At 36.4% G+C, this 16,336-nt stretch overlaps 1 protein-coding gene across 1 annotated transcript in view; it reads right to left on the minus strand.

Annotated features, from left to right (window-relative positions):
* The window catches only part of LOC136875507 (katanin p60 ATPase-containing subunit A-like 2), a 100,180-nt gene that overhangs the window by 75,916 nt on the left and 7,928 nt on the right, over window positions 1-16,336 (minus strand). The window contains exon 4 of the mRNA XM_067149059.2: window positions 16,104-16,272. Coding sequence (XP_067005160.2) covers window positions 16,104-16,272 — 169 coding nt within the window. The remainder of the gene's footprint in view (window positions 1-16,103; window positions 16,273-16,336) is intronic.

Raw genomic sequence — 16,336 nt, forward strand, 5'->3', positions numbered from 1 at the left:
ATTCACAGAAAACAAGGTCTAAAAGTAGCCTTTAGGACAAACAACACACTACAAAACACAACAACAAATGCAACCCATTTTCCAAGTCAGGAGTCTATGAACTCAAGTGGCAGGAACCTAACTGCAATGCTACATATATAGGCCAAACAAGATGTAATTTCTACACGAGATATAAAGAACTCAAAAACATGATAAGATACAACAGATATTCAGCCTCCATTTCACAGACATCAACTCAGATCTAAGAATCTTGCACATCAAAAATAAAAGTAATTCCTTGAATATAAAAAAAAGTAATTGAAATTTACATTGAAAAAAAAAACCCAACCTGAATGAACATACAATTTTTAAAAATTCCCCCTATTCCCCCTACTTAATTAACACCTGGACAACATTTACACTTTTTGCATTAGCGCTTAATGAATCCCACAGGAGGTAATCTCTGACTTAAAAGATGGAATGTGTGTTAGGATATTCTTATCTGTAGTAGTTATCTGAACTTACGCACCACCCTTGCCACTCTAGACAATCTTTAAATAGATTATCATTTTATCACTAAGAATGACATCTTACAAGGCCTCTCTAATAAGTAAAAGAATGGAATTAAAAAATAAATGGGCAATGCAATGCTGATAAATGAAGCTAATTGTATGTTGCAGTTCAATGAAATACCAATAAACGAATATAATCACATGTTACACAATTATATTGGAATTATGAATTTACTCATTCAGGACAAATATTTCAAGTTCCCTATGGAGATCAAAATCGCTGAGTAGGAAACGGAAATCGTACATCTGCACAAATTAATTCCTTTACAAATATAGAGATAGAAGAAGGTCAAATGGCAGAAGGATTATTGGAGCCAATACCTATCAAGAAAGGTATGGGACGGGGCTGCCCTCTATCACCAGTTCTCTTCAATGCTTATGGAGAATTGATGATGACCAAAGCCTTAGCAAGTACGAACATAAGAATCAAAGTGAATGGGGAGTTGACTAATGTAATAAAATTTGCTGTTGCCCAAGCAATTTTTGCACGTAGCCCAATGATGCTATGATCAATGATACTGAGAGAACTTCAAATAGAGTAAGAACATATGGAATGAAAACCAACACCTCAAAAACTAAATGCATGGTAATTGCACACACGTCTGTAAATCTTCAATTAAAGATATGTAGTGAGCAAATTGAACAGGTGAACCTTGAACAGAAAATAACTGATGATGCAGGATATACCACAGAAGTCAAGTGTAGAATACTGTACATAAACAAAGTCTAAATCTTAAAATTAGTATGCTAGTTGCTTTTGTCTGGACAGTGGCATTATACGACTGCAAAACTTTGACCTTAAACCAGGTAGATATCAAATGCCTGGGAACGTTTGAAATGTGGTGCTGTTGTAAAATGTTGAGAATATCTTGGACTGTAAAAGTGTAAAATGTTAAAGTACTTGATAAAGTTAAGCAAAAAAGATCACTGCTACTAACAATCTGGAAAAGACCTTTTTACTGGTTAGGACATGTGATGTGCCACTCATACCTGATGCAGATAATAGTGAAAGACCTTGAAACTTGTTCATGAATCAGGTCATCAAGATTTTGGTGCAGACCACTATGTGACTGTGAAGCAGAATGTTGAATAGCATAAAACTTCAAGAGCATTCATGGCAACTGATCATTTTTTGGACTGCTCACTAGATATATATATATATATATTGTGCCCTGACAGCAGTCCCTGTGACCATGTTGTAAATTTTAATTTTGTATCTCAGTGTTGGGTTAAGCCGCGGCGAAGCAATGCAGTCGGAGATCCATGAAGGCTCCACTCAAGGGACGTGCAAGTCCGACGAGTTGGGACACAGGTTAAATAAGTGGACTGTTATCATCGTGGCTTTTAACGTGGAATGTAATCATCATTTCTACCTAAATTACGTGAATATTCCACAATAGAGTATTAAGGTATCGAGAATATTGGCATATTCGACGAGATACATTGACCAACATTTAATCTTATCTTAAATTAAATAACTAACCTAATGTTCCTACGCTTCTTTAAATGATAACTCCGTAAAATGTTTTTATTTTATGGAAGGATCTCCCGTTTAATGACTTTAAAATAACTTTAAATGCATCAACTACATTAAAAACAAATTATTGGCAACACAAACGGACACAAAAGGAAAATATTTCGTTAAATTGAAAATAAATACCTAACTTCAAGCTCTTGTTACAAATAAAAACAACATCGTCAAACGAAACAAAAGAGACAAAGTGTCCCTCTGCTGAAGGCTTACATAGAAAGATCAGTTATCAATCTCGCATTTTTCAAAAATAAATCACTGGGAATTATAGAACCGTCCACTTCAGAATGTTATTTCCTACCCAAATATCTCATAATATTCCGTCATTTCTCCTTTAAAAATCATCGCACTATATGTCAGTATCTGTCTATCTAGCAACTTGAAAATTACCGTTATTCTAACATCATAAAATCACCATAAATGCAATAGAAATGTTTGAAAAACACAGGATCGTAACGTAATATAACATCCATCAAAATCATGCTTTACAAGACAGACTCGATCCTCCCGTACATTCATCGGTGACTGCACCTAGATAAAAAAAAAATCAAGAGACATTGCAATGTCTACGATAACCTTGTCTAACTACGTTGATTCTGCGCCTCCGGATACCACTGCGACGTTTGACCTGGAATACTACATTAGCACTAGGCGTCAACTCAAATGATCTACAAGATCCAACTAGCAAAGAAATGATTTACTTACCATAGAAGATTATATTTCCTTTACGACATGACCTCGATATCTTTACGTTTCCGATTATCTTGCAAAGATCCTAAACATCCCTTTAATATCGTGCGCTCTGGTCAATCTTGTATTTAAATAGGATAAAATGTGATGACCATCTACTAGTGTTCGTGAGTGCAATACCCTATAACATCATTCTAAAATACGGCCTCGTACCTAAATAAATTATTCATCACGACAATATCAAATTTCACGCATGACCAACATAATTCCTACCGTCAATACCATCATCAGGACCTTCACATAACATCATCATAAAATTCGCAATCCTAATGACACGTCTATAATCATCACATCTCTCTATCCACGAAAAAAAACTTTCAAAGATCCTACCATAACTAACACTCTATAACATCGCACAACTCGTCATGCACAGCGAATTCACAATACTAAAGAACAATCTATTCAGGCAATTACGTAAATTACTAAATACGTTGCCGCATTAACATCATATCACCACAATAGTATCACACTTCTATTATCAAAACACTGTATTTCCACACAAGCACATAACATTTTGAAGACCACAGAATCGCACATCGCAAAATACCGAGCTCCTCCGAGGTATTCTGAGCTCCAAGTTAAATTAGCGTTCAATACCATAACATCATTACGGTACCAATAATCTCCATGTCGAAAATCATTCCGCAAAACCTTGCTAGCAAACATTAAGGAAATCTTACACAACCATCGCATATTATCACAATGTAGTCTGGCTCACCGCACTAGACGTAACGAACATAAGTATTATAACGCAATGTCCAACAAATAACGGTCGCTTTCAAGTTAAATTTGTTCATGTCAAATCGACATTAAAATGAATACTACTCTACAACTACAATAAGCAATTACGTGGCGGAATATGTATAAGACATTCAAGTACTCATCCTGTGTTGTTGCTCCACGACGGTGTCACCTTCCGTGTTCAGCTCTCACTCAATAACATTGTCAAGTATTGTCCATCACATTTCTGATCAGATCCTTTGAGGTCCCTCTATTTTAGTTGTTCATGTTGATACGTGCACTCATTACGTCTGAATGATTAACTGCTGACGGTTCCATTTTACCTGAAACTCAGAGATATCAATTAAAACAAGGTTATACACCTTAATACAATTCTTACAGTTTAAATGATACACTTGCCTTTTTCATTCAATAACAAGATATCTTGTTTTACAATATTATATGTTTATAATATGCCAATATCTCTCTTATATTTCCTTCAATACAATCTTTTCCCTATGAATTCTTGCTTCCGATCTTATTGAGATGCAGTTTGAGAATGTTAACTTCTTCAGAGACAAAACAGATTCTACTACAACATAATAATTGCAGACGGTTTGCTTTTCGGAATTCTTCTCAGCTTCTAGCTCCCATATGCTCTTGACAATATGAGACATTTGACACATAATGTAAGACGATCTCGTACAAATCAGCTGTACTAGCAAAGGAACTTATTTAATAATTGCCGCCTCGTATTTAGGTTAGTAATCGACAGTTTCTTTATTTGATCTCGATCGTTGGATCGTGCGAGACTAGATGTACAAGGTATGGCCCTCTCATATAAACTTATTATTTACGTATTTCATGGCCCTCCGTAACATTCTGTCACAGATATACTGCCGTTCATGCATTTCTAAAACTTTACTTGAAGAATGTGTATTATTCGCTTAATCCTGCATTATGTTTTACAATGTTTAACTGTCTACAACATTCCAAGATACCACGGGGTTTAGAGCTTGTTATCAATCCGTTGATTTCTTCAATTCAGCGATGCCGTTCCCGTAATTAGACAAATCAACTGCTTTCTAATTCATCTGGAGGTGTGATAACCGGATATAAGATTTCATTGACATCATTTCTCGACATAAGCTTCCAATGTGTCCACCAATCTCATCCTGACATACATTGGAAGGTTATATTCCTCCTCTACTCAAAAATGAAATTTCGTATGAAAGGAGAAATTTCATATTCATGCCAGATCTTATCATAATTATCTTCTTCAATGAAATCTTCTTTTATCACGTCTGAAATGAACGAAAATAACTCTGGTCTTGGGATACCGTTATACCATATCCTGTCTTCCAATCCTGTTTGGACTTCATCATTCGTCATCTGATCCGTCGGTCAGTGAATAAACATCCCAAGCATCTCCGTTTCTTTCGTCTTCCACGATGATATTAACCTCCTCCTCTTCAACGATCGGAAAACTGTACTGCTTAAGACTTGAAGCATTGAAAATAGCAATGTTATTGGACTCCAAACTCTGTATTTTATAGGCGTTATTGCCCAGTACTTCAATAACCTTGAACGGCCCGATATACAAGTGTGCAAACTTGGAATAGAATTTTTCCGTAGGACAAGATACGGCTGGTTTTCTTACAAGAACATAGGTTCCAACCTCCAAAGGTTCTCTAAACTTCTTATGCCTTAACTTCTTGAGACGTTTTTCGGCCTGCCTTTTCATACACGCCTGAGCTTGCTTTATGTTCTCTTCGACGCTAGGACTTTCTTCGGCTGGCCTAGCAATGATCTCGTTCCAGGGACGTCTTGGTTGCTCATTCATATGAAGAATGCTCGGAATATTGCCGATAGACTCATGCCAAGTAAAATTTATACAATCGGCTATTGTAGGTAAACAAGAAGTCCATGTCCAATGACGTTCATGGCAGAAAATCCTACAATACTTCGCAATTTCCTTCATGACCCTCTCAGCTGCATTGGATTCAGGGTGCCTTATTGAACTAAATCGGTGTTGAATGTTCATTTTCCTTAAAGCTTCCGCAAATTCGTTTGACGTAAACTGTGTTCCATGGTCCGTTAGTATGCATTTTGGTTTACCCATCTTTGGTATCGTTACTCTTTCTAAACTCCTAATTATGGATTTAGAGTTGGCCTTCCTAATGGGCTGAAGTGATACAAATTTTGACATCACATCGAGGACTACCAGTACAAAACGGTTTCCACGTTTACCTACGGGTAAACTCCCATACAAATCCATGGCATATACTTCCCTAGGTCGGTCTGGTATTACAGCTATCGGTGGTTGATACAATAATACGGAGTTATATTTCACCCTCTGGCATATATCACAGGTTTTTACTATTCTCCCTATGGTTCTCCGGAATCCAGTCCATGTGAAAGTCTCTCCTATTGTAGCCGCTAATTTATCTAGACCACCATGACCAATCATTCTATGGATGTACCATATGAGTTTACATCTTAATTTGCGTGGCACCACCACTCTTAATTTCTTCCGATCTTTGTCTATGTACTTATACAAGATGTTATTCGTCAGCACATAATCATTTATTTGATCTTCGGGTCCATCATCAGCTGACCTTCTTAGACAATATTCAATAATCTCTTTCAGAGATGAATCTTCAAGTTGCAACTCCGGCAATCGTTTTAAGCTTTCCAAGCATTCTTCATCCTCTTGAGTTATTTCAATAACATTGACCTCCAGAGGCTCTTCTGTTGGATTTCGGCTTAGACTGTCTGCCAACACATTACTTTTACCTGGGCAGAACTCAATTTTTAAATTAAATTGTTGCGCATAAAGTGCCCATCGTGATACTCTCTCGCTGGATAACGTGGTTTTTAACACAAACGTTAGTGCTTTATGGTCCGTCCTAACAACTACCGGATACCCATACACTATTTTCCTCCACTGTTGTAATGCGTAAACAATGGCCAACATCTCAAGCTCAGTGGTCGTATACTTAAGCTCATGGTTTCTTAATTTCCTACTAACGAAAGCCAAATAGTTTATATTATTCTCCCCATTACTCTCCTGATACAATACAGCTCCAACTCCAACCGCTGAGGCATCAGATTGTATGATAAATTCACGATCGAAGTCCGGATATCCAAGTTTTATACTGTTAGCTAGTAATTCCTTCGCGTTAACAAAAGCTCGATCATGACTCTCATTCCACCGCCAACGATTATTGGTCTTCAATAAATCTTGCAGGGGAGCTAATATCTCTGTATACCTTGGACAGTGGCTAGCGAAAAATCTCGTCATACCCAAGAACTGTCGGATATGTTTAATCCTTCTGGGCTTCGGAAAGTTACATATGGCCTGTATCTTAACTGGGTTTGGTCTTATTCCAGTTCCATCAATTACATGTCCAACAAACAAGATTTCAGATTGGCAGAACTTTGACTTGGATCGATTGATTTTGAATCCAGCCTCATCTAAATTTCTTAGCAGCTGTTCCAACTTGACTACATGCTCCTCGAAAGTTGCTGTCGCCAGTACGATGTCATCAACATAAATGGTTATAAATTCTTTTACTTCCGGTTTCAAGTTCCTGTCTAAAGCTCGTACCAACGCAGCCGCAGAATTAGAAATGCCGAATGGGAGTCTTTCAAAGATATACGTTTGATTATCAAACATGAAACCAGTAAATAGCTTAGATTTACTCTCCAAGACTATGTGGAAGTATGAGGAAGTCAAATCTAATATCGTGAAAAATCTCTTGTTCCGAAATCCTCTTATTATCTCCTTTATTACTGGGGCTTTATCATACTCTGGAATTAATTTGGAGTTGACCTGTCTCGCATCAATGCACACGCGAATTGATCCGTTGCTTTTTCTTACCACTACCAGAGGGCTAACGAATGGTGTATGTGCTTTACATATTATACCATTATCCATCATCTCCTGTATTACTTTCCTAGCCTCGGGCATGAATTTATCTGGTATAGGGTACGGTTTAATCTTAAATGGCCTCCAATCTTTCACTAATAACTTGTACTCAAAGTTCTTTATTGCTCCAGGCTGGCTCTTAAAAGCATTGCTATACCTTTTCAGCAGATTCTCAATTATCCCTTGCTGTTCAGGATTTCCTCCTATTCCACTGTCGATCGTCTGTCCACATACAGCATCTTCTGTGTCGTATCTTTCCATTATCTTCTCGGCAACATGTGCAGCTTCATTTATTGAAATGTTCATGGTTTTCTGTAGCTCACTCGTTTCCTTGTTTTCTATTCTAGCTGTAATGTCCTGTCCTCTTTCACCGTCACATCTGATCCTTATTTCTTCTTTCTTTAAGTCAATTACTATGTTGTTTTCCCTGATAAAATCTGATCCAATAATTAAGTTATATTGGATTCTGTCCATGACTACAAATGGATGTTCCATTAAATTTCCTCCGATTTCTATTGGCAAATAAGTTTGTATCTTGCATTTCGTGACCTTGTCTGGAATTATGCCCTTGATTTTCATGTTGGCAATCGGAATTACAGGCAAGTGTGCTTTGTCTTGCAACTCTGAGAATAGTAGTTTGGAGATGATACTTATGCTTGCTCCAGTATCCAATAATGACAATACTCGAATACCCAATATTGTGACGTAAATTACGGGCAGTCCTCTCTTTAATTTTATTCCTTTAGGTAGACCGTCTTCGTGCAACAATTCCTCGGGTTCAAATTCCCACGATTCGATTCCTGCTATGACCCATTCGTGCTGCCTATAATTTGGATTTATCTTACTAATTCTATTATTTGTTACTGATTCCAAAACGAAGTTTTTTTTTTCACCCCGTCATTGCCTTGATTATTCTTGTCAAATGGTGTGGCTGCGGGATTTAACGTTTTATCAGTATCTTCTTTTCTTTGTTCTTGCTGATATAACAGACTAGTCGCGCCCACGCAATCAGCGTTCATATCTTGATTCAATATCGCTCGTTCCCATTGCTTGCACTCCTGCTGCTTTCTTAATTCGCCAAGGTACCTTTCTCTTTCCTTGTTTATTTCCTCGTCCTGTCGAATATCTGATTGTCTTGAATTTTCTCGATACCTATCTCTGCGGTATGGCCATTTATCTCTGTTTCGACTCCACCTTGTATTTCTGTAATACCTAGGATATCTCCGCTCTTCGTTTCGAGACGGTGCCCACTTTTGGCGTGTCTTGTCACTCTTCTCATCCCTATGTTCCACTCTTCTGTAGCCTTCATTCGTCCTAGGTCTATCTCCTTGACCGTGACTATTGTATCCCTGGTTTCTTTCTACACCTTCATCTCCTGCTGGTGTTACCACGTTTACCGTCGGATCGACGTGTCTTGCTATGCGGCTACTAGTATGTGTTGACGTGCTGTCAATTTGCCGAAGTATCGACTCCGCTTGCACGGCTGATTGAATGTTTGCCGCCGTCAATAATCTCTGTATATCCGCAGGGAACTGTTTGATTATTGCTCGTACCATTTCTGTTTCCGTAGGTGGAGAATCAAGCTCCTTCAGTCGATGAAATTGCATCGTGAAGTATTCGGCAAACCTACTCGGTCCCGTTAAAGAATATTTCTTTGAGTATAGATCGAGTCTGATTCCTTGCTGAACGTCGATCCCCCAGAATCTGTCCAAGAAAGCTTGTTTAAAGCCTGCATAATCCTCAAAAACGTAGCGAAAAGCTTTAAACCAAATGAGTGGTGCACCCTCTAGGTGTTTCTCCACTGTCTTTAATTGACGCTCTGTAGATACCTTTGCTTCCCTAAAATATTCCTCGATCTCTCTTAGAAAACCACGAGGAGTCATACTGGATCCTATATTTCCGTTAAATTTCTTAGGCCTATCTTCATAAGTGCGTATAATGTTAACAATCTGGGTTCCACTTCCTGTTTGAACTGTCCCGTTGTCATTAATATCAACACAAAGCTGTGGTATCTCAAATTGACTGTTTACTTCAGTCTTCCTTCCATCCTCAATTATCGTCTGTCGGTCGTTCAACGATGATACCAAATTTCTATTTGTTTCGTTTTCGATTCTTAGGTTCTGTACGTCCTTTTGAATAGCATTTAAATCGTCTTTTAATCCTTTTATTTGTTGGTTCATCAAAGTTTTATTCTCTTCAGTTTCTTCCGTTATCAAATTGAATCTGTCATTGATCTGCTCTCTTGCTTGGGTTATCTCTTTCCGTATACTCTCATTGGTGATAATGACTTCATCCGATACCTTCTTGAGTTTTCCATCCCAACTATTATCGGTCTCTTTTATCTTCTCCTGCATCACATCCACTTCTTCTTTGAGCTCTTTAAGATCATGGTCGACTTGAACTCGCAACTCTTGGATGCTTGACTTAAAATCATCCTTCAATTCCTCGAATTTTTCTTGAAAATTCCTCTTATTCTCATTCATCGCTGCATTCACTTCTTCTTTTAAATTTAATACTTCTCCTTGTACTTCAGCGACTTTCGATCCTAACGATACAATCTCTTCTTGCATCACCTTCATATTTTCTTGCACCATATCGGTGATTCTGTCGAAAGTTCCTTGCATTTTTTCGTGTGATTCGTGAATTTCTGCTCTAGTAGTCCTCTGTGATTCCTGTATTTTCTTCTCGGTATTTTCTTGTGCCTCCTGAATCTTTTTCTCAGTGTTCTCTTGCGATTCTCGTACTTCTTGAATCCTTTTCTCAGTACTTTCTTGTGATTCTCGTACCTCTTGAATTCTCTTTTCTGTACTCTCTTGCGATTCCTGCATTTTATTCATTTTTCCAGCGAGCTCCTCCAATAACAGTTTTACTTGAGCAAGAGACGCCATCGTAATTTCCTATATCGTTCCTTATCGATAATATATCACTCTCAATCTCACTCTACAGTCTTTATCTAGTGTTTCCACAACACCTATACCTGCCTAGCATCTCACGAATTAAATTCAATAAATGAACGTATGGGTCTCTCCGGATCTGACCCGAAATATGACGGACATCCTACAATAAGTGACACGGAACAACCTATCGCTTTATCCGAGTTAAATGATTCATTATCCCGATTAACAAGAGCTGAAACTTTACGGAAAATCCTTCCATAATGTCATAAAATAAAACTAGGTAAAATCATAGTACTGATTAACGGTCAAATCCTTCCAATATTACTCATAACATATATGATTAAATAAATATTTCAAACATTCTTTACCAATAACGTTGTAAATTCAATGTTCTCTGATTACCAATGTTTTTTCGAGTTTTCCTTTCTTTAAGTCCACTGCCACGCGATAAGTAATTCGAATCTAGTCGTTCGGTAATGAAATAATTCAACTCTGGCCCCACAGTTGGGTGTCAAGTAAAATTAATAACCTATATGTGCCCTGACAGCAGTCCCTGTGACCATGTTGTAAATTTTAATTTTGTATCTCAGTGTTGGGTTAAGCCGCGGCGAAGCAATGCAGTCGGAGATCCATGAAGGCTCCACTCAAGGGACGTGCAAGTCCGACGAGTTGGGACACAGGTTAAATAAGTGGACTGTTATCATCGTGGCTTTTAACGTGGAATGTAATCATCATTTCTACCTAAATTACGTGAATATTCCACAATAGAGTATTAAGGTATCGAGAATATTGGCATATTCGACGAGATACATTGACCAACATTTAATCTTATCTTAAATTAAATAACTAACCTAATGTTCCTACGCTACTTTAAATGATAACTCCGTAAAATGTTTTTATTTTATGGAAGGATCTCCCGTTTAATGACTTTAAAATAACTTTAAATGCATCAACTACATTAAAAACAAATTATTGGCAACACAAACGGACACAAAAGGAAAATATTTCGTTAAATTGAAAATAAATACCTAACTTCAAGCTCTTGTTACAAATAAAAACAACATCGTCAAACGAAACAAAAGAGACAAAGTGTCCCTCTGCTGAAGGCTTACATAGAAAGATCAGTTATCAATCTCGCATTTTTCAAAAATAAATCACTGGGAATTATAGAACCGTCCACTTCAGAATGTTATTTCCTACCCAAATATCTCATAATATTCCGTCATTTCTCCTTTAAAAATCATCGCACTATATGTCAGTATCTGTCTATCTAGCAACTTGAAAATTACCGTTATTCTAACATCATAAAATCACCATAAATGCAATAGAAATGTTTGAAAAACACAGGATCGTAACGTAATATAACATCCATCAAAATCATGCTTTACAAGACAGACTCGATCCTCCCGTACATTCATCGGTGACTGCACCTAGATAAAAAAAAAATCAAGAGACATTGCAATGTCTACGATAACCTTGTCTAACTACGTTGATTCTGCGCCTCCGGATACCACTGCGACGTTTGACCTGGAATACTACATTAGCACTAGGCGTCAACTCAAATGATCTACAAGATCCAACTAGCAAAGAAATGATTTACTTACCATAGAAGATTATATTTCCTTTACGACATGACCTCGATATCTTTACGTTTCCGATTATCTTGCAAAGATCCTAAACATCCCTTTAATATCGTGCGCTCTGGTCAATCTTGTATTTAAATAGGATAAAATGTGATGACCATCTACTAGTGTTCGTGAGTGCAATACCCTATAACATCATTCTAAAATACGGCCTCGTACCTAAATAAATTATTCATCACGACAATATCAAATTTCACGCATGACCAACATAATTCCTACCGTCAATACCATCATCAGGACCTTCACATAACATCATCATAAAATTCGCAATCCTAATGACACGTCTATAATCATCACATCTCTCTATCCACGAAAAAAAACTTTCAAAGATCCTACCATAACTAACACTCTATAACATCGCACAACTCGTCATGCACAGCGAATTCACAATACTAAAGAACAATCTATTCAGGCAATTACGTAAATTACTAAATACGTTGCCGCATTAACATCATATCACCACAATAGTATCACACTTCTATTATCAAAACACTGTATTTCCACACAAGCACATAACATTTTGAAGACCACAGAATCGCACATCGCAAAATACCGAGCTCCTCCGAGGTATTCTGAGCTCCAAGTTAAATTAGCGTTCAATACCATAACATCATTACGGTACCAATAATCTCCATGTCGAAAATCATTCCGCAAAACCTTGCTAGCAAACATTAAGGAAATCTTACACAACCATCGCATATTATCACAATGTAGTCTGGCTCACCGCACTAGACGTAACGAACATAAGTATTATAACGCAATGTCCAACAAATAACGGTCGCTTTCAAGTTAAATTTGTTCATGTCAAATCGACATTAAAATGAATACTACTCTACAACTACAATAAGCAATTACGTGGCGGAATATGTATAAGACATTCAAGTACTCATCCTGTGTTGTTGCTCCACGACGGTGTCACCTTCCGTGTTCAGCTCTCACTCAATAACATTGTCAAGTATTGTCCATCACATTTCTGATCAGATCCTTTGAGGTCCCTCTATTTTAGTTGTTCATGTTGATACGTGCACTCATTACGTCTGAATGATTAACTGCTGACGGTTCCATTTTACCTGAAACTCAGAGATATCAATTAAAACAAGGTTATACACCTTAATACAATTCTTACAGTTTAAATGATACACTTGCCTTTTTCATTCAATAACAAGATATCTTGTTTTACAATATTATATGTTTATAATATGCCAATATCTCTCTTATATTTCCTTCAATACAATCTTTTCCCTATGAATTCTTGCTTCCGATCTTATTGAGATGCAGTTTGAGAATGTTAACTTCTTCAGAGACAAAACAGATTCTACTACAACATAATAATTGCAAACGGTTTGCTTTTCGGAATTCTTCTCAGCTTCTAGCTCCCATATGCTCTTGACAATATGAGACATTTGACACATAATGTAAGACGATCTCGTACAAATCAGCTGTACTAGCAAAGGAACTTATTTAATAATTGCCGCCTCGTATTTAGGTTAGTAATCGACAGTTTCTTTATTTGATCTCGATCGTTGGATCGTGCGAGACTAGATGTACAAGGTATGGCCCTCTCATATAAACTTATTATTTACGTATTTCATGGCCCTCCGTAACATTCTGTCACAGATATACTGCCGTTCATGCATTTCTAAAACTTTACTTGAAGAATGTGTATTATTCGCTTAATCCTGCATTATGTTTTACAATGTTTAACTGTCTACAACATTCCAAGATACCACGGGGTTTAGAGCTTGTTATCAATCCGTTGATTTCTTCAATTCAGCGATGCCGTTCCCGTAATTAGACAAATCAACTGCTTTCTAATTCATCTGGAGGTGTGATAACCGGATATAAGATTTCATTGACATCATTTCTCGACATAAGCTTCCAATGTGTCCACCAATCTCATCCTGACATACATTGGAAGGTTATAATATATATATATATATATAAATGATATGAGTAAAGAACTGGAATCAGAGGTAAGTCTTTTTTATGGATGTCATTATTCTATATAGAGTAATAAATAGGTTACAGGATTATGAGCAACTCCAGAAAGACCTTGACAAATTTGTGAAATGGATGACAGACAATGGGGTGAAAAGTTAAGCTATAAGTTCCACAAAAGGAGAAGTTCTCTCAGTTTTAATTACCTCATTTGCTTCACTGTAAGTACCAAAGTGTTAATATAAGGAAATATCTTTGTTGGGTAATCACATTAACGAGGTTGTAAATAAAGATTACAGATCTCTTCATATGTTTATGAGATGTAAAGGAGAGGGCATGTAAGTCTCTGGTAATACCCCAATAAGAATATGCTTCCAGCATATGGGACTCGCACCATGATTACTTGATATGAGAACTGGAAAAGATTCAAAGAAAAGCAGCACAATTAGTTCTGGGTGATCTTCTACAAAAGAGTAGTGTTACAAAAATGTTGCAAACTTTGGGCTGCAAAAACTTGGGAGTAAGATGAGCTGCTCGACTAAGCAGGATATTCTGAGTTGTCAGTGGAGAGATGGTGTCGAATGATATTAACAGGCAATTAATATTCAGCAGAGCTTTTAAAAGCAGGAAAAATCATAATATGAAGATAAAGTTGAAATTAAAGAGGACAAACTGGGACGAAAATTAATTTATAAGAATAAGGACTGGAATAATTTTTCAAGGGAAATACTCGATAAATTTCCAAGTTCTTTGATATCATTTAAGATAAGACTTGGTAAACAGCTGATGGAGAATCGGCCACGTGGGTGACAGCCCTAAATGTAGATCAGTTGTTGATGTAAAAATGAATGATCGAATGACTCAAGAACAGTTGACAATTGAATATTGCCTTTTATTTTGTATCTCACCAGTGAATTTATAACTGTTAGGCTCTTCAGGCTGCCAAAACCAATTTATTATTATTACTATTGTTATATTATTATTGTGATTTGGAATTGTTTTCAAAAACTATTTCAGGATTGTCTAATGAGATTTTAAATGGCTGGTTAGTTTCCTTTAACCAAAAAGTGGCCAGCTTTCATGGAATTATATTTTAATAATAATAATAATAATAATAATAATAATAATAATAATAATAATAATAATAATAATAATAATAATAATAATAATAATAATAATAATAATAATAATAATAAAAACTGCAAGAACTGTTCCTAAAGAGTTGAAGTAAGTGAAAATGAAATAACGAAGAAATAAAAAAACGGTATAATAGGCAGACAATTAGATCTTCATTAAGAACCCTTACATAGTTAACAAAAGAATTGTAATATGAGAAAATAATGATAACAAGAACAATGATAATACTAAGGGGAACACTAAAAATAAAACACCTAAAAGTAAAATACAGCTTGTCATAGACCTAGCTATGGCGAGGGGTGTGATGTGGCAGAAGGTCAAGGAACTGGCAGCCAGTTGGACTCGCGCCAATGACAGAACAACAGTTTCTCAAACATCCTGCGTTATACGCTTGAGTGGAGACAAAGCAGGACTTCATTAAGATAAGTTTTCAAGTGGTACATTACAATTGATTACCAGTGTCATAATATTTTGTTATAGTGGAAGTTATTTCTTTCCAGTTTCAACTTATTTAATCTACCCAGGTATAACTGTGAGGTTTTTCAGTCTGTCAAAACTGCTTCAGGAGAAATAAGATTAGAATATACGGTACTTGAAAAAAAAATTTAATAACAGATTATACCCATTATTATTATTCATAGATAAATTCATTTGTTCCTTGTTTGTTATTACCTTACCCATAAGAGAACTTCCATGATGATAGAAACATGTGACCTTAATAGTAAGCCTCGTAACTCTGTACGGTATATAATTGAACATAGCATAATTTGTTAGGTGATCTCTCTATGATCAAGGTTGAAAAATGGAATCTTGATGTAATCAATTCATATTAAAGAGTGCTTAAATGGAAGATATTTACCCCAAATCAGAAATCATGTAATGGAACAAACTGCAGGACTCTGATGTCTCTTAAACCCTATTGCAATTGACATAGAATTACATTTTACACAATCAAGCAAGCAATGAATCAATCAAACTTCTTTTTTTTTTTAAGTTTAATCTTACCAGTTCCAGGAGGACCATACAAGAGAAGACCTTTCCATGGAGCAAGGATACCAGAGAAGAGTGATGGATATTTTATTGGATAAACAACAGCTTCTTTTAGCAAACGCTTAGCCCCCTCCAGTCCCATTATGTCAGACCATTTTATGTTTGGATTTGTCATGCATATTTCCTATAACATATACACTTAGATCAAATTATGGGACTGATGATACAGATTATAAGATTTTCTCAAT

This window comes from Anabrus simplex, chromosome 1, assembly GCF_040414725.1.
Source record: "Anabrus simplex isolate iqAnaSimp1 chromosome 1, ASM4041472v1, whole genome shotgun sequence".
Lineage (NCBI taxonomy): Eukaryota > Metazoa > Arthropoda > Insecta > Orthoptera > Tettigoniidae > Anabrus > Anabrus simplex.